Below are 25,469 nucleotides of genomic sequence, written 5' to 3'. Positions count from 1 at the left end.
AGCGACTGAACTGAACTGAACCTACTAAGAGAGGAGGAGAGCCCGGATTGGCCCAGGCCGCCCGCTGCTGAGCCCGCCCAGTGATGAGCCCACACTGGGAGGCAGCGGGCGAAGCCGGCCCGGGAAGGAGCCTCACCTGATGGGGCTGACAGGGGAGGCGAGGGCCCGCCTCTCGCGCTCTGGCAAAGGCTCCCAGTGGAAATCCAGCTTCCAGTCCAACACTCCTCGCTGCTGGTCCTTGGAGGGGTAATACTGCAAAGTCTTCCAGTCAATCACGTCTAGGACTGGAGACACCACCCTGCTCCTGGAAGGAACCGTGAGATCAGAGAAGGGATACACACCCTCCATTTGCTGAGGGGGCAGAAACATAATTTAGACACCAGCCCCCAACATGGCAACCACCAGCCACGCGGCTACTCGGCACCTAAGATACCACGTGTCTGAGCCAAGATGTGGTGTAAGTGCAAAACAGGCACTGCACTGAGAAGACTTGGTATGAAAAATGGTACGCACATCTCAGTAATTATCATATTGATCACGTGTTGAAATGATAATATTTTGGACATATTGGGTTTACTAAAATATTTTGTTGAAATTAATATCATCTGTCTCTTTATTTTGCAATGGGACTACTAGAAACGTTTAAGTTATACCTCTGGTTCCTGTTCTGTTTCTAGTGAACAGCACTGTTCTAGAAAATACATTTTTCCACGGGGAATTGGGGGCCCATTTCATTAAAGAGTATTCCTGCCCCTTTCTTTAAAAATCTCTCTGTCCAACAAAAAAAAACAAACACACACACACACACCCTCTCTGGACAAAACTGAGAGACAGAAGAACGGTGACCCAGGCTCGGCTCTGCCACTAACGTGCTGTGTGATCTGAGATAGCTGTTGTGCCTCTCTGGGCCTTAGCTTCCTCATTTGTAGAATGGGAGGCTGAACTCCTTCCCAGAAAGGTCTTTCTTTCTCAGCTGTAATGCTCTAGGACTATTGCTCTTGACTTCTTTGGAGGTCTTTGATTCCTTTGAGAATCATGGGAAAACAAGGGATCCTTCCTCAGAAAAATAATCATATGCACATATACAAAATATTGTGTACAACTGCAGAGGGCTCACGGGCCCCTGCTCTAGGGTCTAGTTCTGGTTCCTTCTTGGATGATAAAACTTGGTTGGCTTGAGAAATCAGGATTGTCAAGCCCCAGAAGTCTCCTCGATGTTAAAGCGTGTGTGTGTGTGTGTGTGCACGTGTGCAAGCATGCACGTGTGTGTATATGAGTACGTGGTGTCTCAGCACAGTCCTGCAACTAGATTTACTTGTTCATTTACTGTAGCTGTTGGCGTTGTATTTCATCCCAGTTTTTTTGCACAGCCTGGGACTATCTGAACTCAGAGAGGGCGCTGTGGGAAATGGACACCGATTTTGGTACAGGTTGGAAACCCTGACATTTGATGCATCACTCAGGTACACCAGCAGCTGCCCTCAACCTAGTCATATCTCAATCACATTTTTTTTCCTGGCCTCTCATGACAGTTTCTTATAAAAGCTGTACCTTGGAATGAGTTAGGCATGAACTCAGGGGTTACCCAGTGAGACTGGTAAGAAAAGTCTTAGACTGGCTGGCAGTTACCAGCCTAAGAAAAGGAATATTCCTGGGAAAGAGATGCCAGCCATGATGTTTACACTCCCATCGATTTCCATCCACCTCAGAGACGGCCAGGGCTGGCACGAGCCCAGCCCATATGGAGAGGACCAGGGTGGTCCTGGCATTCAAGGATCTGCTTCAATCTGTGGCCTCCAGCAACTGGTGTTGGCATGAAGGGTCATGGGGTTTATATTTACACCAAGGATCTTGATACATTTTCCCCGCCCTCTGGAAGGTAATGGTAACTTAATACCTCTGGCCTCCACCACTTTGGAGCACCATGCGCTGACCTAAGAAAACTGAGAAGTAAGGGCGAGGAGTTCAGAGGACGCCCTCCCAGGTTCGCTTGCTGTTGAATGAGCTGCACAGAGAGGATGGATTTGGCAACTGGGAGAGCATTTTGTGGAATTTCAGAATCAAGAGCCAGGGAAGCCGTGTGGCTGAATTCTGAAGAATCCCATCAAGTTTGTGCCATCTTAGTAATTGTAACAGGACAAGAAAGGAAACTGCGTTCCAGTGTCTACACCATCAGTTTGCCCCAGAGCTTTCGGCTGTGTCATTCTTGATAAAAATTTGCATATCCCTTTTCATCAGAGAATGATCACCTAAAGTTTCTCTTTTTGCTCTGCCTCGCTGGAGGCTCAGGGTCATATGTAAATCTGGTTTCTAATAACTGTATAACCCCCAGTTTCCAACACCATCTTTTCCTTTCTGAAGTCTCCTTCTATTTTAGCCAGTTACATAAGTGACTCTTCATGAGCCTCTTTGAATACATTTTGGATAAAGATGAAGATGAAAATGTCAATGAATGAAATGAAAGATGCTACCTTGTTTTGGTTTTTATTCCCATGGACCAGAGCAGCGGCTTGGTCAGGGCTGAATTAGGAAGAAATTGGAGTTAAGAGACTTGAAAAGGAGCGATTAAAAATACCAGTCTTATATTTAGCTTTGTGTTTCAAATCTACAGATGTATCTGGAGTTCTTGGAATTCACTTAGGGCGAAATAGCAAAGCTTCGCTGTCTGACTCGGAAGGAGGCAGGAAGGAACTCACTCCACCATGCTGTCACTTGTGAACTGAGTTTTAACTCTCAGGCAGACTTGAGGTCAATCCTCTCCTAAGCCTTTCTAAGCTCTAGGTGGTCAAGCATTTGGGTGTCAACGGAGCCATCAACAAACACCAGCTAACTGAAATATGTGAGGTCAACCAAGGCACCACTGTCCAGAGAGCCAAAAGCCAACTGCAGCTGCAAACTAATCCACCAAACTTTTACCACAAGGAGGAAGGATCCTAGTTTATCTCAACACTCTTTGCTTTTCCCCAGGCCTGAATGTTCCTCTTGCTCTGTGATGTAGAAAGTGATTCTGGAAGTTCATGCAAATTCTCGGTGTTTGTGGGAAATGTCTTATACTGAGAAGCAAGAAGCTCTACAGTCTCTCTTCCCAGAGTTTGCCGCTCAGGTGCGACCCCAGGACTGACGCTGGCCCTCCCAGGACTCTGTCTGCCAAGGGGGGCAGAGTAGGACAGGGGCTGAGAGCTTCCCTGGGGCCACAGACCAGAGGAAGGCGGCTCGCTCTGCAGGGCTGGAGGCATCCTAATCCCCTGCTGCTCCTGAACACACACACACACACACACACGCTCACACATGCACACACGTGCATGCACACACACATGCACACACATGCATGCACACACACAAACATGCGCACATGTACATGTGCACGCACACACAGACACAGGATTCTTCAGACTGCCTTCCATCAGTTAAGCCCTCGGATACAGAGCAGCCTCAACCTCAGCTGAGAACTAGGTGATCTTGAGAACTAGATCACCCTGAGAACTAGATGACCTTGAGAACTGGATGACCTTGAGAACTAGGTGACCTGGAGAACTAGGTGTCTGTCTTGGATGCTTTTGATTTGTTAATGTGGGTTCAATTGTTAACAATTTTACCACTCTGGTGGAAGATGTTGACAATGGGGAAGGCTATGCACGTGTAGGGGCAGAGGCTATATGAGAAATCTCTGTAACTTCCTCTCAATTTTGGGCTTCCCTCATAGCTCAGTTGGTAAAGACTCTGCCTACAGTGCAGGAGACCTGAGTTTGATTCCTGGGTCAGGAAGATCCCCTGGAGCAGGAAAGGGCAACCCACTCCAGCATTCTTGCCTCTCAATTTTGCTGTGTACCAAAAATTGTTCTAATAATAAAACCTATTTTAAAAAAATAGAATGAAGACATCCTTACCCTGCACTTTGACCAGTGATCCAGGAGCTCTTTGTAAACTATAAAGCAATACACACATATTTTTAAAAAAGAACTAGGTGTCCCTAAGGCACGAGCCTGGACCAGTCTTCAAGTGGGAAACAGCATGGTCAGTCTCCTGAGCCAGGAACACCCCTAAGAGGGGGGTTTGCCCCTTTGCCCTTGGAAATCTCCTGTTTTCTCTAGCCATGACCCTTCCTCCCCAGCCTGGGCATTGGAGCTGCAGTCGGCTCAGGCAGTGGTGGCCGGGGAGGGGGGTGTTCTGTGAGTGGCTGAGGCTGTAGACCATTTCTCCCTCTCCCGCCTCCTGCTCTACAGCCCCCGGGGGTGAGTTACCTGTCACCAGCTATTCTGGCCAGGAGGGGCTCCAGCCAGCCCGGCTGGCACTCGCAGTGGGCGTCCATGAAGACCAGCACGTCCCCAGTGGCCCTGGCGGCTCCCAGCATCCGGGCCCCACTGGCGCCCAGTCTCCTGTTGCTCCTAAGCAACTTCACCCCCTCCAACCGGGCCACATGCTCGCTGAGGGCCATCTTGAGTTGTCCTGGAATCGACAGGGGGGTGGTCAATGAGGTCACAGGATACCACAGCCCCCAAGAGTGCGATGACCATCACTAGGATCATCGCCAACAGGCCGCTCTTGGGAGCCATGGTGAGCATCATCTACATTACGGGGTGTTGTTGCTAAGATATGAGATGCCTAGTTCCTTTGGGTGGATCAGGGTTCCCTCCGGTAAAAACCAGGAGAAATGGCATCGTGAAGCTAGGAGAGAAGAGAACGTGCTCACATTCTCCAAAGGCAGCAGCGAGGCTGAAGCAGATGCTGCTGGTGCCCCGCTCAGCTGGGACCCCTCTTGCTAGTTTGGTTTGCAGGTGCCCAGCTGTCGGGGGTTGGCCACCAACTGAAGTCCCCATCCTTCCCTGAAGACGTGCCCCAAGGGACCGGAACCCAGGGGACCGGAACCACCTCTCCTGCAAGCAGCAAGCAGCTGGGCAGAACGCCACCCCACACCCCAGGTGGGCGGTGGGTGGGTTGGCAATGACTGACCGCTGCCTGAAAACCAAGCCCACTCTTTGCTTCAAGGCAAGACAGATGCTGAGGTGCATCTGGGAACAGGCTGTGGCTGAACTTCACCTGACACCTCATCTTAGCTCAACTCCTCTTCCTCCTCCGGGTTTCCCCGCCCCCCTAGGGTGTTCCCTTGAGAGCACCCCCCCCAATAACATACACATGAGCCCCCATCTCAGGCTCTGCTTCTAGGGTACCTGACCTAAGACACAGGGGTCAAGGAAGTCAAAGACAGAGGGTCCATTATAGGCGGCCCCCAGGAGGGTGGCACTGGCCAGAGAGGTCTTACTGCAGTGGTGGGGGGAGTGAGCAACCACGGCATCGTGCTTGAAGAGAAAATGGGAGGCTAGAGACTGAGATCAAAAGTCTACACATTCCTTCAGGAATGACAATCCTACAGAGAATGCAGGTCGAGAGAAGATTTTTAGGCTTTGTATTCAAGATCAGGTTCGATTCCTAGGTCAGGAGGATCCCCTGGAGAATGGATAGGCTACCCTCTCCAGGATTCTTGGGCTTCCCTGGGGGATCAGCTGATAAAGAATCCGCCTGCAATGCGGGAGACCTGGGTTCCATCCCTGGGTCAGGATGATCCCCTGGAGGAGGGCTTGGCAGCCCACTCCAGTATTCCGGCCTGGAGAATCCCATAGACAGAGGAGCCTGGCGGGCTACACTCCACGGGGTCACAGAGTTGGACACGGCTGAGCGACTGAGCACAGCACCGCACATTCAAGATCAGAAAAACGTGCAAATGGACAGGCCTGGTTGCGCCCAGATGAGCAAACTAGCAGAGACGGAAAGACCAACGTACAGTCATCCTTCAGAGTCGGGTGAGGGCGTTGGTTCCAGGATTCCCCCCCGCCCACCGCGGACACCAAAACCTGCAGATGCTCCAGGTCTCAAGTCCCTCACATAAACGGTCAGTACGGGGGACCTCCCGGCCGGTCCAGTGGTTAGGACTCCACACTTCCAATATAGGGGCGCGGGACTAAGATCCCACATGCCGAGCAGCGCGGTCAAAAAAGCCAGCAACGGGAGGGCAGCACAGTCACCCTCCAGCTGCTGGGCCGACTCGGCCAGCATCGTTCAGGTGGGTATTGCAGAGGGGCGGAGCCTCTGGGGCTCTTCCCGGATGAGTCCCCTGCGCCCGAATCCCCATCTGCGGGACCGCTTCGGGGACTCTCGCCTGCACAGACTCCAAACCCCAGTCTGTGCACGCCCCCCCCCCCCCCCCCGGGTCCAGGCGCTCCCGAGAGAGCCTGGAGGAAGCCCGCGGCCACCTTGCTGGCTGAGGTCGTCCACCAGGATGATCTCCTTCAGGAAGGCCCTGGGCGCCGTGTCCAGGATGCTGTGCACGGTCCTCAGGAGGGTGGCCCAGGCCTCGTCGTGGAAGCAGAGGACGACGCTGGCGGTGGGCAGGCTGTCCGCGGGCGGCGGCTGCTGCAGGCACCTGCAGGGAGGAGAGGCAGGACGTGAGGGGAAGGGGAGCCCCCAGCTGGGGTGGCTCTAGCCAGTGGCTCTCCTCCCAACTCGATGGCTCTCTCCCTGGGTTTTCTCAGAATTTCCACTAAAGAGAACCCACTAGGCCCGACAGACGTGCTGCCCATTGTCTCCCAGGCCTCGGATTCCAGGAACTGCTTTACAGTGTTCATCCGTGCCTCTCCCCTAGCGGTTGAGAGGTATTACCAGCATTTCTCAGCAGATGACTGTCCTAGTCTGTAAAATGGGAATTCACTCACCTCTTAGAGCTGTTGTGAGGCCTTAACAGGACAACATACACAGTATGTGTCCTGTCAACGTGAAAGATCATCTGTTTAAGAGCAGGGAAGCTATTTTCTTTATTTTTCTATTCCTACAATCTAGCATAGCATCTGACACATAATACATGTTAATTATTATTTCACTCTATGTGTATCCTTTGCCCTAAAGTGGGTCTCTTGCCGGCAGCGTTATCGTGGGTTCTTGGTTTTTTTGTTGTTGCTTTTTTAACCCACTCTGCCACTCTGTATCTTTTAAATGTGCCACATTTAGCCCACTGGCGTTTAAGGTAATTATCGATAGACATGTATTTATTGTCATTTTAAACCTTGATTTCCCACTGATTTTATATTTCTTCCTTGTCCTTCTCCATTTTGTGGTTGGATGATTTTCTTTTGTATTATGCTCATGTTCTTTCCCTCTTGGTTTTTGTGGACCTATTGTATGTTTTAGATGTGTGGTCACCCTGTTTTTCAAGTACATTAATCCCTTCCTGTATCTTCTTGTGTTAGATTGGTAGTCATATAGGTTCAAACACATTCTAGAAAAAAGAACTGTATTTTCTTACTCATCCCCCACATTTTATGATTTTCATGATTTTACATCTTCAGGTTCACCCTTTTGCTGTTCATTGTGGTTGTCATCACTTTCACAGAAAAGATTTTTTGCTGTTTCTTTTAATCTGTGTACTGGTTTATTTACATGATTTGCCTTCCAATTGTAATTTTCTCTTTCCTATAGATTCTTACTTATTTTCTGTTTAGAGACGACCTTGCAGTATTTCCTTTAGGGCAGGTTTAGTACTCTCTATTCTTTTAGTTCTTGCTTGTCTGAGACATTCTTTACTTCTCCCTCTATTCTAAATGATAATCTTGCTGGGTAGAGTATCCTAGGTTGCTGCTGCTGCTGCTAAGTCGCTATAGTCGTGTCTGACTCTGTGCGACCCCATAGACAGCAGCCCACCAGGCTCCACCATCCCTGGGATTCTCCAGGCAAGAGTACTGGAGTGGGGTACCATTGCCTTCTCTGATCCTAGGTTGCATTTTTTTGTTTGTTTCAGGACTTTGAATATATCTTGCCACTCCCCCGTGGCCTGCAACTTTTCTGTTGAGAAATCAGCTGATGGCCTTATAGGAGTTCCCTTGTCATCCTCTCTTTAACTTTAGCCATTTTAATTATCATCTGTCTTGGTGTAGATCTGTGTCTGTTCAGATGACCCACAGGTGCTGGCTTTACAAACCCAGGCGCAGGGGTGTAAATCCAATGGTTCGCACAACCACAGGGAGAAATGCTTCCCAAGTAGTCTGGCCCCTGGGGCTCAGCTGTGGTTTCATCCGCCCCTCTGCACGTGGACAGCCTGTTGCATCTGCTACTGAGCCCCTGAGCGGTGGCTGGGGTGCACTCTCCTGGAGCCCATGGGGGTAGGAGTCAGTGCATGGAGACAGCGGCTGCTATAGTGGCCCTGACCTTGGCGCACTACTTAGCAATGGTGCTATGGAGGGCTGGGCTTTTCAAGAACACCCCTTGTTGAGCTGGACCACACTCCAGGACCTTCAGACTCCGAGCAGCCAACTCCAGTCCTCTCCCCAGGCCAGGCTTCTGAACTCTGAGTCTCAGCACCCAGCCCCGGGCCGTAGCCACAGACCTGTGTCTGAGGCTGGGTGCCCAGGCTGGTTACTGGGCTGCCTGTGCAGGCCTCTCTGCTCTGTCTGCTGCGGGCTGGTGGCTGGGCTCTTCTTTGGGCCCCTGAAGCTCTGGTTCTGTCCTGGCTGAGGTCCCTACTGGTGAAGGAGCTTCCCAGGGTTCAGGAACATTTCCTCTTTTCAGCTCCTTCCCAGAGGGCCAAGACCTGTCCCACTCACCCCCTTCTCCCCTTTCATCCTGCCCAGTTGCATAGAAACCTTGTCCTTTCAGGAGTTTGAGGTCTTCTGTTGGGTCCAGGAAGGAGGTGCTCCGTGAGCACAATCCATGGAACTCTCCAGGCCAGAATACTGGAGTGGGTAGCCTTTCCCTTCTCCAGGGGGTCTTTCCAACCCAGGGATTGAACCCAGGTCTCCCACATTTCAGGCTGCCTGCATTGCAGGAGACTTGCATTCAATCCCTGGGTTGGGAAGATCCTCTGGAGAAAGGGCTTGCCTGAGAGCTCAGTTGGTAAAGAATCTGCCTGCAATGCAGGAGACCCCGGTTCGATTCCTGGGTCAGGAAGATCCCCCGGAGAAGGGATAGGCTACCCACCCCAATATTCTTGGGCTTCCCTGGTGGCTCAGCTGGTAAAGAATCCACCCGCAACGCGGGAGACCTGGGTTCAATCCCTGGGTTGGAAAGATCCTCTGGAGAAGGGAAAGGCTACCCACTCCAGTATTCTGACCTGGAGAATTCCACAGACTGTATAGTCCATGGGATCGCAAGGAATCGGACACAACTGAGCGACTTGCACTCACTCACTCATAGCTGATTCACTTTGCTGTACAGCAGAAACCAACACAACATTGTAAAGCAACTAGACTCCAATAAAAAAGAAAAGAACAGTCCTGTCCCTGAGCGAGCGCTCTGCAGTCACTGCCTTCATCAGAAGATTCATTATTACTGCAGGATGGACCCCAAAGGCTCTGGCAAGCCTTGACATTCTGTGCTCCTGACTCTCGGGAGAGCTCTTTGCATAGAATAGGGAGAAGGGATGAGGACAAAACTGCAAGCTTTGGGAAACCCTTCAGGCTAAGGGTGGGGCCTCCCTGAGTCCCGGAAGCAGGCATCTGGCAGCAGCTCGGAGAGGACCCTTCCTGTGCTCCAGGGAAAGATGCTCACACGTCTGCAGGACACAAGCAGATGGCTCTGGAATACCTCTTCAGGCAATCACAGAGCTGCCAGGGGCTGCTAGCTGAGAATAACCATGGTGGCAATGTGGTGCCCCCAGGAGGACCGGCGTGGGCTCCTGGAGGCAGGCCAGCGCTCTCACCGAGGCTCTGAGAGCAGCACAAAATATCCAGGACAGAGCTTTGGTAAGGCCTGTGTCTCAGGGCCTGTGAGATGCTCTTCAGAGGAGCCAGGATTGATTCTTTTGCTTCTGGGGGGTGGAGTGAGCAAGAACAGGGGTATATGGGCCGGGCAGGCTGTGTAGACTCTCCGTGAAAGGAAGAGGTTCCGGATACATGCCTGGGCTTCTGGGGTCCAAGGTCGGCCTCATCAGCCTCTGGGCAGCGCCGAGTCTCATGGGGGTGGCCAGACGGATCCTTGTGGTAGCACAGAGGCAGAGGGGGTATGGGAGAGGATTCCCTGAGGGCTCCAACACCCTAACAGTTGAGGGAATCTTAGGAAGTTCAGTTCAGTTCAGACGCTCAATTGTGTCCAGCTCACTTCGACTCCATGGACTGCAGCACGCCAGGCTTCCCTGTCCATCACCAACTCCCAGAGCCTGCTCAAACTCATGTCCATCGAGTCGGTGATGCTTAGGAGGAGTGCATAGCAAACTCTTACACTGAGTTCAAATCCCAGAGCAGTCCTTTTGTGACTTGGATGAGACATATGCTCACTGATAGCCATCCTTCCTTTCAACAGTTCCCAGATCCACAGGCCCAGTCACTTGTGTAGTAACCAGTGCTTATTTTTCAGAATCTTTTTGATTCCAGTAAGTCCTTTTCAAGCAGGCAGTTTACTCTCAATTTTTTAATCTGTAAAATGGGTTTGTTGGAAGGAGCAAATGAATGAATTCATATAAAATGCTTAGACCAGTGCCCTACTCATAAGTAACCTTTCAATAGAGGCTATTTATTATTGTTTCCTGCAAGCCTTCCAAGATCCCGACTACCTCTCTAGGCCTCAGCTTCTTCATCCATAAAATGCGGATAGATGTCCAGTGACTGCTAAGGACTACAGAAAGATTATAAACCTCATGTAAATGGAGTCATATGATCTGCGGCCTTTTGTGTCTGCCTCCTTCACTTTGCACAGTGCTTCCAAGGTTCATTGTGTTGAAGCACATATCGGTACTTCACTCCTCTTTACTGGCGAATATTGTCCCATTGTCTGAGCAGACCTCACTTCATCCATTCATCAGTTGATGGACATTTGAGTATTTCCATTTTTGGTTATTATGAGTAATGCTGCTATGAACGTTCATGTGTAATTTTCATGTGAACATATGTTTCCAGTTCTCTTGGGTATATGCCTAGAACTGGCATTGTTGAGCTATGTGGTAAGTGAATGTTTGATATTTCAAGGAATTGCCAAACTGTATTCCAAAGCAGCTGCACCATTTTGTATTCCAACAACTTTGTCACAGCCTTGTCAGCACTTGCTATTGTCTTTTTTTTAATTTAGTCATTTCCGTGGGGGTGAAATGGTGCCTCACTGTGGTTTTGATTTGCATTTGTCCACTGACTAATGATTTGAGCATCACCTCGTGTGCTTTTTGGTAATTTCCAATGTATTATTTGGAGAAATGTCTATTTAAATCCTTTGCCTATTTTTAAGTAGGATAGCTTTTTATTTTTATTATAAGGGCTATTTATACATTCTGATGCAAGTCCCTAATCAGATACATGATTTGCAAATACTTTCTACCATTTCTTGGTTGTCTTTTCACTTTCTTGAAGCACATCATTTAAAAATTTTATGAGGTCCAATTTATTTATTTTTTAAGTCACTAAATTTTGAGGTTGTATGTATATAGCACTAGATGAGGCATACATAGTCCATTTTAAAGATGAGAAAACTAGAACCCAAAAAGCTTAAGTGACTTGCTTAAAGTTGCACAGCAAATGGAGCTTCCTCAGTGGCTCAGCAGTAAAGAAGTTGCCTGCAATGCAGGAGCTGCAGGAGACTCAGGTTTGATCCCTGCGTCAGGGAGATCCCTCGGAGGAGGGCATGGCAACCCATTCCAGTACTCTTGCCTGGAGAATCCCATGGACAGGGGAGCCTGGTGGGCTACAGTCCATGGGGTTGCAGAGAGTCAGGCACGACTGAAGGGCCTTAGCATGCTTGGATGCACAGCAAATAGCTGATGGTCATTGTGACTCTAAACCTTGTGCTCTTGACCAGTATATGTATATTGGCATCTTGGACTAAAGTGCTAACAGAATGTTGGGAATTCAGTCATAAAGCTTGTGTTCCAGGGAGGGGATTATTTGAAGAACATATAATCCATTTGTTTCATCAAATGCTCTGGGCTGTCTACACTGATTTAGTAAAGTCCTCAGGAAGCAACTTCCTTTGATCCCACTGTCTTGGCTGCCTTAGAAACTTGCTTCTGTGGAGTCTTGCTTGGCACCATGCTCTCAGCTTTTCTCAGAGAACAGTGCAAGAATGCATTTCATGACAACTGCTTTGCGTTACAGTCTCTATAACACTTGTGGAGGCGTGGTCTCCTCCAGCACTTTCTATCCCCTTGACACAACTCTAGAGGGAAATTTCCTCAAGACAGAAGTGCCAGGAAAAGCTTTTCCTCCTTTGAGGACCTGGTGTGTGTCCTCCTGCGCAACAAGGGTCTCGATATTTATGGTGTTTCCTTTTTCACTTTGGCGGCCAGGAAGCTCAGAGTAAGAAAATTATGACTCGGCTGGTAAAGAATCTGCCTGCAATGCAGGAGACCTGGGTTCAATCCCTGGGTTGAGAAGATCCCCTGGAGAAGGGAACATCTACCCACTCTAGTATTCTGGCCTGAAGAATCCCATGGGACTGTATGGTCCCTGGGGTTGCAAAGAGTCGGACACAACAGAGCGACTTTCACTTCCCTAGTCATTGATTGCCTATCTTCATTCTAATTTTCTCTTTGATCTCAACTTTCCATTTTCTATCCAGTCATATAACAGTTATTGAGCGGCAACCTACTACGTATGAGGACTGGGAGGTGGATGAAATATAATAAGTCCCCTCCATACGAATCTTCAAGTTGCGAACTTTCAAAGATGTGAGTGTGCATCTGATTCCAACAAGGAACCAGATCCTGTGCCATCAAGGTCAGGGGTGAGTGACATTGCAGCTCGCCCTCCGTCTCCCAAGGCTGACGGTCCTTCAGCTCTACTGTCTCCCACCTCCTCTGTCTCCTCCGGTCAGCAACTCTTCTTGCCTGTTCACTCACCACCAGCCCCTGTGTGCCAGCTGCTGTACTATATACTACTGTACCATTCAAGGTAATGCCCTGTAAGATTAGAAATGTTTTCTTTATTTTTTTGTGATTTTTTAAATGTATTATTTGTGTGAAAAGTATTATAAACCTGTTACAGTACAGTACTATTGAGTCAGTGATGCCATCCAACCATCTCATCCTCTGTTGTCCCCTTCTCCTCCTGCCCTCAATCTTTCCCAGCATCAGGGTGTTTTCCAATGAGTCAGTTCTTTGCATCAGGTGGCCAAAGTACTGGAGTTTGTGCTTCAGCACCAGTCCTTCCAATGAACACCCAGGGCTGATCACACCTCCCTTTATCTTGACTAAATAGGATGTTAGTAGCAATTTTCTATTTCATGATGTATCTTCAAGTCCTTCAAGGGAATACCATAGGTAGGTAGGCAAACAAGAGAGCAAAAGGTAAGCGGTCCATGCAGGGGCCCTGGGCAAATCCCTTCCCCTCCTGGGGTGACTGGGGTTCTTTCTGTCTAGTGGGGCTTTTTCTGTTCAGTCTGTACTACGGCTTTGCCAGCGGGATGGGTGAGGTCGGGCAGAGAAACAGCTCTCGGACACTGAGGAGCAATGCTCGGATGTGACCAGGTCCAATGAGGTGCTCCCAGAAGAAACGCTTGCTTTTGTTATTAAGTGATGGCGCCGCTTTCCTTGTCCTTCAACCAAATACCTGGTGCACGTTTTACTCTCTCTGTGTGTGTACATCACACAAGTGTCCAAAAGCCCATGCGACCTCACTTGTCCACCTTCTGAGCGGCAGCAGGCAGGAAGGACCGACCCAGGGCTTTGGAACCAAATCAACGTGGCTCTGAATCTTGGCTCCACTATTATACCCCCCAATTAGCTAACACGGGGAGGCTGAGACCCTCCTCTAATCCAGGGCTGCTGCCTGGATTAAAAGAGATCATTCTGGCTCAGGAGAGCTGCCCAGTGCACACAAACTTCACACTCCGAGATCAGAAGAGCTTGGGTCTGTGTTGACACACAGACGCACGCCCCGGCTTCCTGCAGCTCCGGGGTCCCCCGAGAATTCAGAGCATGCATTTGGAGGCTGATTCTGAGAGAATGAGTCACAGTCGCGCACCAGATGGCCTGGCTGTGCCGCAAACACTCGTCCGCCCTCCCCTTGCCTGGCCAGAGTAGAAAGGTTTCTGCTGGATTTTCTAAAGCTGGTTTGGAGTTCCTGACCCCTGTGCGTGCTAAGTCGCTCCACAACTCCTACCAAATCCCACGGAGATGGGCTTCCCTGTCTCAGCCCTGAGCCCACCCATGTCGCAGCTGGTTGCTTGTCTGCAGTCCTCAGGGTACCCCAAGCTCCTTAGGGGTGGGGCTGGGCCTTGCATACCTTCCCACCTTCAGTAGTTGCTAAACAAACACTCAGAGCTGGACATGAGGGAAGTAATTTAGAATGCACGCAGGCACAAAGAAATGTTTGTTCAATGAATGAAGGTGGACGCTCTTCTTGCTCTCAAGAGGTATACAGGCTGGCTGTCTATAGGAACAGGATAATGATACAAATTCCCTGCATTCTATTAAAACCCCTGGGTTCAGCCCATGGTGCCCCTAATTAGCAAAGCTCATCCTGGAGACGCCAATTTCCAGGCCAGGCCTGGGGCCAGGGCTGCTGGGACATGGCCTGGGGATGATGCTTTAGAGCAGTGGTCTCCAACCTTTTTGGCACCAGGGGCCGATTTCATGGAAGACAATTTTTCCATGGACCAGAGAGGGGAATGGTTTGGGGATGGCTTCTCTGATAGCTCAGATGGTAAAGCATCTGCCTGCAATATGGAAGACCTGGGTTCGATCCCTGGTTCGGGAAGATACCCTGGAGAAGGAGATGACAACCCACTCCAGTATTCTTGCCTGGAAAATTCCATGGATGGAGGACCCTGGTAGGCTACAGTCCATGGGGTCGCAAAGAGTCGGACACTACTGAGCAAGTTCATGGGTTCACAAGAACATTACATTTATTGTGCTTTATGAGAATCTAGGGCTTCCCTCCTGGCTCAGTTGGTAAAGAATCCGCCTGCACTGCAGGAGACATCGGTTCGATTCCTGGGTTGGGAAGATCCGCTGGAGAAGGGATAGGCTACCCACTCCAGTATTCTTGGGCTTCCCTGGTGGCTCAGCTGGTAAAGAATCTGCCTGCAATGTGGGAGACCTGGCTTTGATCTCTGGGTTGGGAAGATCCCCTGGAGAAGGGAAAGGCTACCCACTCCAGTGTTCTGGCCTGGAGAATTCCATGGACTGTATAGTCCATGGGGTTGCAAGGAATCAGACACAACTAAGTGACTTCACTTTCATTTATGAGAATCTAGGGCTTCCCTGGTGCTCAGATGGTAAAGAATCTGCCTGCAATATGAGAGACTCAGGTTCAATCCCTGGGTCTGGAAGTTCCCCTGAAGAAGGGCATGGCAACCCACTCCAGTATTCTTGCCTGGAGAATCCCACGGACAGAGGAGCCTGGTGGGCTGGAGTCCATGGGGTCGCACAGAGTTGGACACGACTGAGGGACTAACACTTTCACTACTTTCACTTTATGGGAATCTAATGCCGCCACTGATCTAACATGAGGCGAAGCTCAGATGGTAATGCGAACGGCAGGGAGCCACTGTAAATACAGATGAAGTTTTGCTTGCCTACCCACCGCTCACCTCCTGCTGGGCAGCCTGGTTTCTAACAGGTCACGGGTCCGTGCCAGTCCATGGCCTGGGAGTTGAGGACCCCTGCCTTAGAGGGACAGACAAAGGAGCTTACAGATGAGAGAGAGGTGTGGACGGGCTGGAGCCTACATATGAGGCTGAGGCTGCCAGCCTGTCACTGCCCATGGAGGAGACAAGTCACACAAGGTGCCTGCAACCCTCTTCTCTTTGTGGAGGGATCGCCAAAGTCTCCCAGCCTCCTTCCGAGGGGCTCCAGGCATCCTTGGCTTTGCTCTGACCCTGGTTCCCTTGCCCTGGACCAATGATGGCTGCACACGAGACTCTCTCAGACAGTGAGTCCCTGTGGATTGTGTTTGCTTGGTTAGTCTGGGGGAGGAGCCTGGCCACGGTCATTCATAAAACCCTCCAGCTGATTCTCACATGCGGGCAGTGCTATGAACTGTAACCCTCATCAGTGTTACTCAAGCTTTGATATGAACATAAATCATCTGGGAATCTTGTTAAAAACAGATTTTCCAGCAGTAGCGCTGAGTGGGCCTGAGACTCTGCATTTCCGATTGTTGCAGGTCTGAAGCCCACCCTTTGAGTGGCCCTGGAGTAAATAACACCAGCTTTCCCTTGTGGCTCAGCTGGTAAAGAATCTGCCTGCAGTGCAGGAGACATGGGTTCAATCCCTGGGCTGGGAAGATCCCCTGGAGAAGGGAAAGGCTACCCACTCCAGTATTCTGATCTGGAGAATTCCATGGACTAAGTCCGTGGGGTTGCAAAGAGTCAGACACGGCTGGGCGACTTTCCTTTTCACTAGTAATTAAAAAAGATAAGATGCAGGTTGACCACTTCTGATCTGACCCTCGAAACACAAGGCAGAACCCCACCACCCTGGGCATCCTGTGCGCCATCTCAGAGGATGGCACTCGGCACTGTCTACACCACAGCCCCCTCGTGGGGGCAGATCCAGAGTGGAGATGCAGAGTGGTGCCCTCCCTGGCTGTGGCTTTGCTGGACGTGGGGGGGGCTTGGTGATCACGGGTCACCTTTGTGACCTGACCAGCCCCTCTCACTACAGGTGGGGGATTAGCTGGGCTCCCGCCCCCCATCTCTGCCCAGTTACTGACACCACCCCCAGCTCCCACCAGATCAGTAGAGGTCCCCTCACCTACCCTAGGGCAGTGCTCACTGCTCAGATTTATTGATACCCTGGCAGCTGTCTTCTTTTGCAGCCCAGGTGACATCCATCCTGCGGTGTCCAGCTTCCGGGCAGAAACTGACCTGACCCTGTGACGGCCACACCCCCTCCTCCTTGACAACAAAGCTGAGGCCAAAGAGGCTTCTAGGGCTGGAGCAGGGAGGAGCCCAGGAGGACCTGTTCCTTCCTATCTCCCCCACCGCCCACCAGGAGAGGAAGTGCTTGCTGCCTCGCAGTGCTGGTTCTCAGCCTGAGATGCATGTCACAACTCCAGGGGACGCCCAGGCCTCAGCCCAGACCGACTATTTAAGAATCCCTGCAAGCGCGACCCAGGCAGGAGTCCCTTTTAAGACTTTCCAGGTAGTTCCGAGTGCTGCCAAGTTTGTGATGATTTGGCAGCCGGAGGGGGCAGAAGATAATTCACGGGTCAGAGAAAGGACAATGGTGTGTAGTCCACAGGTGCCCCCTCCAAGCTTCTTTCCAACTCACTCCTTGGTCCTACCCTTGAGAATACGCTAAGGGTGTCTCCCGTTTGGACTCGAACACTGGGGAAATCAGCACACATGTCATCTCGTTTTCATCACAACCCCTCGCAAGGGTGTTACTGTCATCACCACTTTACAGTTGGGGAAACTGAGGCTCAGGGAGGTTGAGTGATCGCGCAAGGTCACACAGTAAGGGGTGATGTCCAGAATTCAACCCTGGGGCCACTGTTCCATGGGTGTATGGTTTAGTCATGGTATGGGTATCAGTTCAGTTCAGTTCAGTCACTCAGTCGTGTCCGACTCTTTGCAACCCCACGAACCACAGCACGTCAGGCCTCCCTGTCCATCAGCAACTCCTGAGTCCACCCAAACCCATGTCCATCGAGTCAATGATGCCATCCAGCCATCTCATCCTCTGTCATCCCCTTCTCCTCCTGCCCTCAATCTTTTCCAGCATCAGGGTCTTTTCAAATGAGTCAGCTCTTCACATCAGGTGGCCAAAGTATTGGAGTTTCAGCTTCAACATCAGTCCTTTCAATGAACACCCAGGACTGATCTCCTTTAGGATGGACTGGTTGGATCTCCTTGCAGTCCAAGAGACTCTCAAGAATCTTCTCCAACTCCACAGTTCAAAAGCATCAATTCTTCGGTGCTCAGATTTCTTTATAGTCCAACTCTCACATCCATACATGACCACTGGAAAAACCATTGCCTTGACTAGACAGACTTTTGTTGGCAAAGTAATGTCTCTGCTTTTAAATATGCTGTCTAGATTGGTCATAACTTTCCTTCCAAGGAGTAAGCGTCTTTTAATTTCATGGCTGCAGTCATCATCTGCAGTGATTTTGGCGCCCAGAAAAATAAAGTCAGCCACTGTTTCCACTGTTTCCCCATCTATCTGCCATGAAGTGATGGGAGCGGATGCCATGATCTTAGTTTTCTGAATGTTGAGCTTTAAGACAACCTTTTCACTCTCCACACTGACTTTCATCAAGAGGCTCTTTAGTTCCTCTTCACTTTGTGCCATAAGGGTGGTGTCATCTGCATATCTGAGGTTATTGATATTTCTCCCGGCAATCTTGATTCCAGCTTGTGCTTCTTCCAACCCAGCGTTTCTCATAATGTACTCTGCATATAAGTTAAATAAGCAGGGTGACAATATATAGCCTTGACATACTCCTTTTCCTATTTGGAACCAGTCTGTTGTTCCAAGTCCAGTTCTAACTGTTGCTTCCTGAATGCATACAGGTTTCTCAAAATAGAGCCAAGGAAACCCAGACCAAACCATAAACACAAAGTTGGCATAAGCAAGTAGCGCACAGCCGGCTACAGCTGAGCTGCCATTTGTGTTCAAGTACAAACCCTGGGCCATGAAAGGGACTTCATTCCTTTTGGCCTCTCTTCTCTATTTTCCAATCCCAGTACTACTTCCTCTGTGGAAACATCCAGAACCCACTGCCTCTCCACTTGATACCCAGCGGGGCTCTGCAGGCCTCCTGGGCACAAAGCCTTTCTGTGTCCCCCATTCCTTTGATTACAGGAAGCAGCCTTCATTCAGCCTCCATGACCTTCCCTGAGTGCCAACAGGCAGATTCAAGCAGTTGTTAATTAGGGAAGAAGGGAGGGACAGGAGAGCAGGGAGAAACAGTCAAGAGGAACAGTAGTGGAGCCTTGGGCCAGGGTCCCGCGTCCCCATCAAGGGATGCACACAGTAATAGGTTTGAGCTGTTCTGCAGAAACTGACACCCCCTCCAGTTGGGAGAAGTTAACTGTTCACTGCCCACAAGCATGTAGACCCCAGACTAGTTGGAACCAGAAGGTTAATGACGCTGACTCCTACTTACCTAGTGAAAGTGAAAGTGACTCAGTTGTGTCCGACTCTTTGTGACCCCATGGACTATAGAGTCCATGGAATTCTCCAGGCCATAGTACTGGAGTGGGTAGCCTTTCCCTTCTCCAGGGGATCTTCCCAACCCAGGGATGGAACCCAGGTCTCCCACATTGCAGGAGGGTTCTTTACCAGCTGAGCCCAACTACCAACCAGTTAGAAGAATGTCCATGAGCTGCTCCCGCCCTCTTTGAAACATTACTATAAAACTTCTCGCTGCCCGCTCCAGGTTGGGGGACACACAGTTTAGAGGGCATTAGCCTGCTGGGGTCCCCTTTGCCTGGCAAGCAGTAAAGCTATTCTTGTTTACTTGACCCCAAACTCTGTCTCCAATATTTAGCTCAGTGTCAGAACACAGAGGCAGATTCGGCTTCACACTCACCCCCAGCTGTCTAGCACCAGCTTGTAAAAATTCAGGTCGCTGGGCTGCAACTCAGAACCACCGAGAGTTTCTAGCAACAGAGTCTGAAAAATCTGCTTTTTTTAAAACAAGCAATCTGCAGGAATCTGACATGTACATACTTTTGGGAACCAGTGGTAAAGCTCCTTGCTGCTCCAAAGTGTGGTCCGTGGACCAGCAGTGCGGGGACCAGCCAGAGCCTGACAGAAACGTTGCACCTCGGGCGCCCCCCGCCCTGGCCAAGTCTGTCACACTCCGCGCTTTCACAGGGGATCTGCACACGCGCTGAGACTTGAGAAGCACGCTCTGTGCAGCCTGGTGGACATAGGGTGGCCTCAGACGGAAAGAAGAGGTGTTTATGAGACGGCTGTTCTTTAAAGGACTGCACTTGGGACCGGTTTTAAAGTCCGGTGGGGTTGGGGCCTTACTTTGCAGAGAACCCCTTGTCATCCCGGAGCCCTGCCCGGAGGGGGAGGCGCTAGTGCCCGGTGCCCCTGGGGGAGGGGAGCTGGGGACCCAGGGCCGGCCTCGCGGCTGCAGGGACAGAGCGCAGCCGGGAGAGGGCGCCACACACCTCCGCAAAGAGCCCTGCTGGGGGAGGGGAGACAGTCCGACACACGGGCCAGCCGGGGACCGAGGGGCTTCCGGACGGGAAAGTCCAGCAAACTCAGAGAGCTGGTCACTCTGACCAGGAGTGGTGCACACACACCCGTGCACACATGCACGTATGCACATCGCATGCATAACACAGGGGACCCGCACACGCAGACCACCCACCGGCGCACTTAGGCCACAAGCATAACACCAACAACACACCTGCAAAAGTACACACGCACCACTTGCACAACACATTTATAATAGACACTCAGCGCACAAAACACGTGTGCAGCACACTCACCACAAATACACACGCTCACAGAGCACACAGACGCCGGACGAGCCATGCATCACAGCACACACACCCTCACAGCGCGAGTGCACACCACACCACATGCACAGCACACATGATGCACACACGTACCACACAGGGTGTACCACACCCGTGCACTTCACACCACTCCCACGGCACAGCATATGCATCGGACATGTGCAGCACAGTCACAACACAATATGCATGCACAAAAACATGCACGCTGAGCATCACATCACAACAGAGACACAATGCCACGTGCACAACATATGTGATATGTCGACACGTCATGCAATCATGACGTGTACACACACGAACACTGACACCCTGAAGACACACATGCATATGTGACAAACAGCACAGCACACCACGGGCACCACTCACACTGCACACGACACACACGCACAGCTTCCATTTAACACACAACACAGTGCACTCACCTCGCACGAGGCAGACACCCAGTCACACACACACACACAATCACAGACTCTGATTGAGGCTGTGTGTCTGGTTGGTAAAACATTCTTGCTCTAGGCCAATGAAAAGATGCATCAAAGAATTAGAAGACGAGAGTTTTCATTCCAATCCCAAAGAAGGCAATGCCAAAGAATGTGCAAACTACCGCACAATTACAGTCATCTCACACGCTAGTAAAGTAATGCTCAAAATTCTCCAAGCCAGGCTTCAGCAATACATGAACCGTGAACTTCCAGATGTTCAAGCTGGTTTTAGAAAAGGCAGAGGAACCAGAGATCAAATTGCCAACATCCACTGGATCATCAAAAAATCAAGAGAGTTCCAGAGAAACATCTATTTCTGCTTTATTGACTATGCCAAAGACTTTGACTGTGTGGATCACAATAAACTGTGGAAAATTCTGAAAGAGATGGGAATACCAGACCACCTGACCTGTCTCTTGAGAAACCTGTATGCAGGTCAGGAAGCAACAGTTAGAACTGGACATGGAACAACAGACTGGTTCCAAATAGGAAAAGGAGTACGTCAAGGCTGTATATTGTCATCCTGCTTATTTAACTTTTATACAGAGTACATCATGAGAAATGCTGGGCTGGAGGAAGCATAAGCTGGAATCAAGATTGCCGGGAGAAATATCAATAACCTCAGATATGCAGATGACACCACTCTTATGGCAGAAAGTGAAGAAGAACTAAAGAGCCTCTTGATGAAAGTGAAAGAGGAGAGTGAAAAAGTTGGCTTAAAGCTCAATGTTCAGAAAACTAAGATCATGGCATCCGCTCCCATCACTTCATGGCAGATAGATGGGGAAACAGTGGAAACAGTGGCTGACTTTATTTTTCTGGGCGCCAAAATCACTGCAGATGATGATTGCTGCTGCTGCTGCTGCTAAGTCGCTTCAGTCGTGTCCGACTCTGTGCGACCCCATAGACGGCAGCCCACCAGGCTCTGCCATCCCTGGGGTTCTCCAGGCAAGAATACTGGAGTGGGTTGCCGTTTCCTTCTCCAGTGCATGAATGGGAAAAGTGAAAGTAAAGTCGCTCAGTCGTGTCCGACTCTTAGCGACCCCATGGATTATAGCCTACCAGGCTCCTCTGTCCATGGGATTTTCCAGGCAAGAGTACTGGAGTGGGGTGCCATTGCCTTCTCCATGATGATTGTAGCCATGAAATTAAAAGACGCTTACTCCTTGGAAGGAAAGTTATGACCAACCTAGACAGCATATTAAAAAGCAGAGACATTACTTTGCCAACAAAGGTCTGTCTAGTCAAGGCTATGGTCTTTCCAGTGGTCATGTATGGATGTGAGAGTTGGACTATAAAGAAAGCTGAGCACCGAAGAATTGATGCTTTTGAACTGTGGTGTTAGAGAAGACCCTTGAGAGTCCCTTGGACTGCAAGGAGATCCAACCAGTCCATCCTAAAGGAGATCAGTCCTGGGTGTTCATTGAAAGGACTGATGTTGAAGCTGAAACTCCAATACTTGGGCCACCTGATGCAAAGAGCTGACTCATTTGAAAAGACCCTGATGCTGGGAAAGATTGAGGGCAGGAGGAGAAGGGGACAACAGAGGATGAAATGGCTGGATGGCATCACCGACTCGATGGACATGGGTTTGGGTGGACTCAGGGAGTTGGTGATGGACAGGGAGGCCTGGCGTGCTGCGGTTCATAGGATCGCAAAGAGTCGGACACGACTGAGCGGCTGAACTGGAACTGGGTATCCACTCATTCAGCAATCGTTCCTTTACCGTGTGCTGGGCCTCCAGGCTCACCGCATGGCAAGGGAAGCAGGCACTGAATAAACCAATACATCAAGGACCATTTAGCCTCAGCTGTAGCGAGTGCCATGAATTAAAGCCGCCGGCAGCACCAAACGGCGACAGGGCGGGCCTGGGTGGGTCTGGGAGTTTCCCGAAAGGAGATAGTTCGGTTGAGACCTGGAGGCAGCAGGGCGGTGGCTTGCGACCTGGACGAGGCGCTGAGGTCCGGAGTCTGCGCATCTGCCCACCCCTGAGGGCGAGGAGCCCCTTCGGCTCCGAGGACTACGTGGCCCCGCCCCCTGCTGTCCCGCTCCGCCCCTCCCACCCAGAGGCGCGGAGGGTGGGTTTGCTTCCTGGGAAACTCTCCGGGATCCGGGAAGAGCCATGTCTACGGCGAAGGGACCCAAGTACCCAGCTACCCAGCTGCACTGCCCCTGGATGCTGGGGATGGTGGGGAGCGCAGGGGGTCCAGGACTAGCCCACCGTCTCCCTGAGCACAGTTTGTGGGTCATCACACCTCCCAGCTTGCCTCCTGGGGTGGTCCTGGAGGTGGTGGAGCCACCCTGCCAGGTCAGACTGCGTCAGTGCAGTATTCTAGCTCCTGGGTCTGCACGATCCACCTCGTCTAGTGGACTAAGGGGGAAGGCATAGTGTAGGGAGGGGCTCGGGCTGGTTGGAGCAAATCCCTGCTTTGGCGCCTCCCAGCTGTGTGACTGTGGACGAGTCACTTGGCGTCTCTGTGCCTCATGAAAGTGAAAAAGTGAAGTCTCTCAGTCGTGACCCACTCTTGGCGACCCCATGGACTGTAACCCATCAGGCTCCTCCGTCCTTGGCATTTTCCAGGCAAGAGTACTGGAGTGGGTTGCCATTTCCTCCTCCATGTTCATACCTATAAAATAGGCATGATAGCGGAGCTAGCACCCATCTCGCTAAGTTGTAAGGCCTTTACCAGTCGATACATGAGAAGCTCTTTGATTAAAGCCAAGCAATGGCAAGATCCACATGAATGTTAACGGCAGTCGTTACTTTCATCCAAAAGAAAAGCAAGCCCAACACTCATAATATCAAAATGTGCTGGAGTCACTTAGTCCTGCAAGCGCCTTGGGGAGCATCGGCTCCCAGACCCCTCGGGGTTCGAGATACAGCTGACCAGCCGACCCAGAGCCAGAAGGACTGGAACCCGGGTCGGTGGGGGAGAGGAGGGACAGGGAAGTGTTCCTCCCTCTCCGTCTCTAGGACGGTGGGTCTCCCCTGGAGCGCTGGTTACAGACAGACGGCGGGACCGCACCCGGGATTTCTGCGTCTGTGGCTCTAATGAGTCCCCAGGTGATTCCGCCGGTCTCGAGACCACACCTGGAGAAGCGCCGCCCGCCACAGCGAAGGCGGCGGGCGGAGCGGCTGCGCCCCTCCGAGAACCGGGAAGGGGCGGCCGGGGTTTACTTACAGCGGATGCCGTGAGCCGCCCCTGTGCGGGGGGCTGCCGGCACTGGGCGCCTCCTCCGGGCTGAGCGCGGTCCGCTCCCCCTCTTCGGACGCCTCCCGATCCTCCCCATCCTCCTCCTCGGCCGCCCAGTCCCTCTCCGGGGCCGCAGGGTCCTGATGCTTGTGCGGCCGCGGGATGAGCCGGTAGCCGCCGCCTCGCCCGCCCCGGCTCCGGTTCCTTCCGGCCCTGGGCGAGGCCACGGCCACCAGGAGCTGGTCCTCCCGCAGGGAGACGAGGGGCGGCAGGGGGCCGTACTCCAGATCCTCCTCCTCGGACTCCAGCAGCCATTCCTGGGGGTCCCCAAAGTCCAGGCGGTAGCCAGCTTGGGGGCTGCGCCCGGCCGCCTGGGGGGCTGGGGGCGCCCGGGTCAGGGCGTGCGGGGGCGGGTGCAGGGCCCCCAGCATCAGCAGCACGCACCCCAGCACCAGGAGGGCGAGCAGCGCCTGCCGCCGGCAGGGTCCGTGTCTGCGCCGCTTCCTTACGAGCATGTTGCGGGGACCTGCCAAATGCAACAGGTCATGTTCCACTTCACTGTCTCCTCCCGCTCCGGGGTCCTCCACGCTGGCTGCACAACCTGGCTTCCTGGGTCCACTCGGAAGCGTTTTTTCTTTTTTTTTTGCCAGCTCACTTAACCTGGTCCTTTTTTCCCCCGCAGCTGACACTTGCCAGCAGCGTGTGTAAGACCGGCTGCCACTGACAATCAGAAAGCCGCTGACCCAGGTCCCAGCCCAGGTCCTCGCTGAGCGGATGTCTTTAATTGCCTTCCGAAAGCTCATCCACAGGGGGCGGGGTGGGGACCTTCAGATTGAACCCTGGTGCCCTTTTCCTCTTTGGGAAAAAGAATAATTCCTTTCTGCTCAGGGGGCTAGTCCCACGTGTTTCACTCCCAGCCCCTCGCCGCTTGCATGAAGGGTCAGGTTGCTGTGGGATGTCTGGGGGGAGCCGGGAGGTCTCAGTCCGGCAGAGCTGACCCCCGTCCTCCTTTGGACCCTTCAGGTCAGGTCGGATCCACAGATGTGAAGGCGGCAGCAGCCTAATTTGCTTTCACACATCGCTCAGCGCTCGGCCAAGACGCTGCCGGGCGGGTTGGCGGGCGGGCGCCGGGCTCCTGGTCCTAAAGCCCTCACTGTTCCCGGGAACACGACCCGGGGAAAACAAACACTGGCGCTGCTGGGACCAATCCCAGCGGGAACACTCCGATCTGCATCTGATCCCAGCAAGGCTCCTCTCCCCACCCAAAGGGGCGGGAAAGAGGATTCCCTCTTGATTTCCAAAAGGCTGTTCCTGGAACGGAAATGCAGGGAGCTGGCGGGCTGTTTGCACCCTCAGTCTCCTACAAGTGATCCCAGAGAGCCAGGCTGGACCCTCCCTCCCT

At 51.7% G+C, this 25,469-nt stretch overlaps 1 protein-coding gene across 3 annotated transcripts in view; it reads right to left on the bottom strand.

Moving 5' to 3' along the window:
• GALNT15 (polypeptide N-acetylgalactosaminyltransferase 15) overlaps nucleotides 1-25,249 on the bottom strand; it is a 44,024-nt gene extending 18,775 nt beyond the window's left edge. For all 3 annotated transcript variants that reach the window (XM_081573278.1, XM_081573279.1, XM_081573280.1), the window contains exons 1-4: nucleotides 24,056-25,249; nucleotides 6,249-6,418; nucleotides 4,242-4,446; nucleotides 137-304 (exon numbers count right to left, since the gene is read on the bottom strand). In XM_081573278.1, coding sequence (XP_081429404.1) covers nucleotides 137-304; nucleotides 4,242-4,446; nucleotides 6,249-6,418; nucleotides 24,056-24,870 — 1,358 coding nt within the window. In that variant the 5' untranslated portion in view covers nucleotides 24,871-25,249. The remainder of the gene's footprint in view (nucleotides 1-136; nucleotides 305-4,241; nucleotides 4,447-6,248; nucleotides 6,419-24,055) is intronic.
• Nucleotides 25,250-25,469: the final 220 nt, after the last annotated feature.

This window comes from Giraffa tippelskirchi, chromosome 2, assembly GCF_054371585.1.
Source record: "Giraffa tippelskirchi isolate mGirTip1 chromosome 2, T2T-mGirTip1v1.2.pri, whole genome shotgun sequence".
Lineage (NCBI taxonomy): Eukaryota > Metazoa > Chordata > Mammalia > Artiodactyla > Giraffidae > Giraffa > Giraffa tippelskirchi.
Note: the sequence above shows the minus strand (reverse complement) of the source record. Positions and strands in the feature narration are given on the sequence as shown.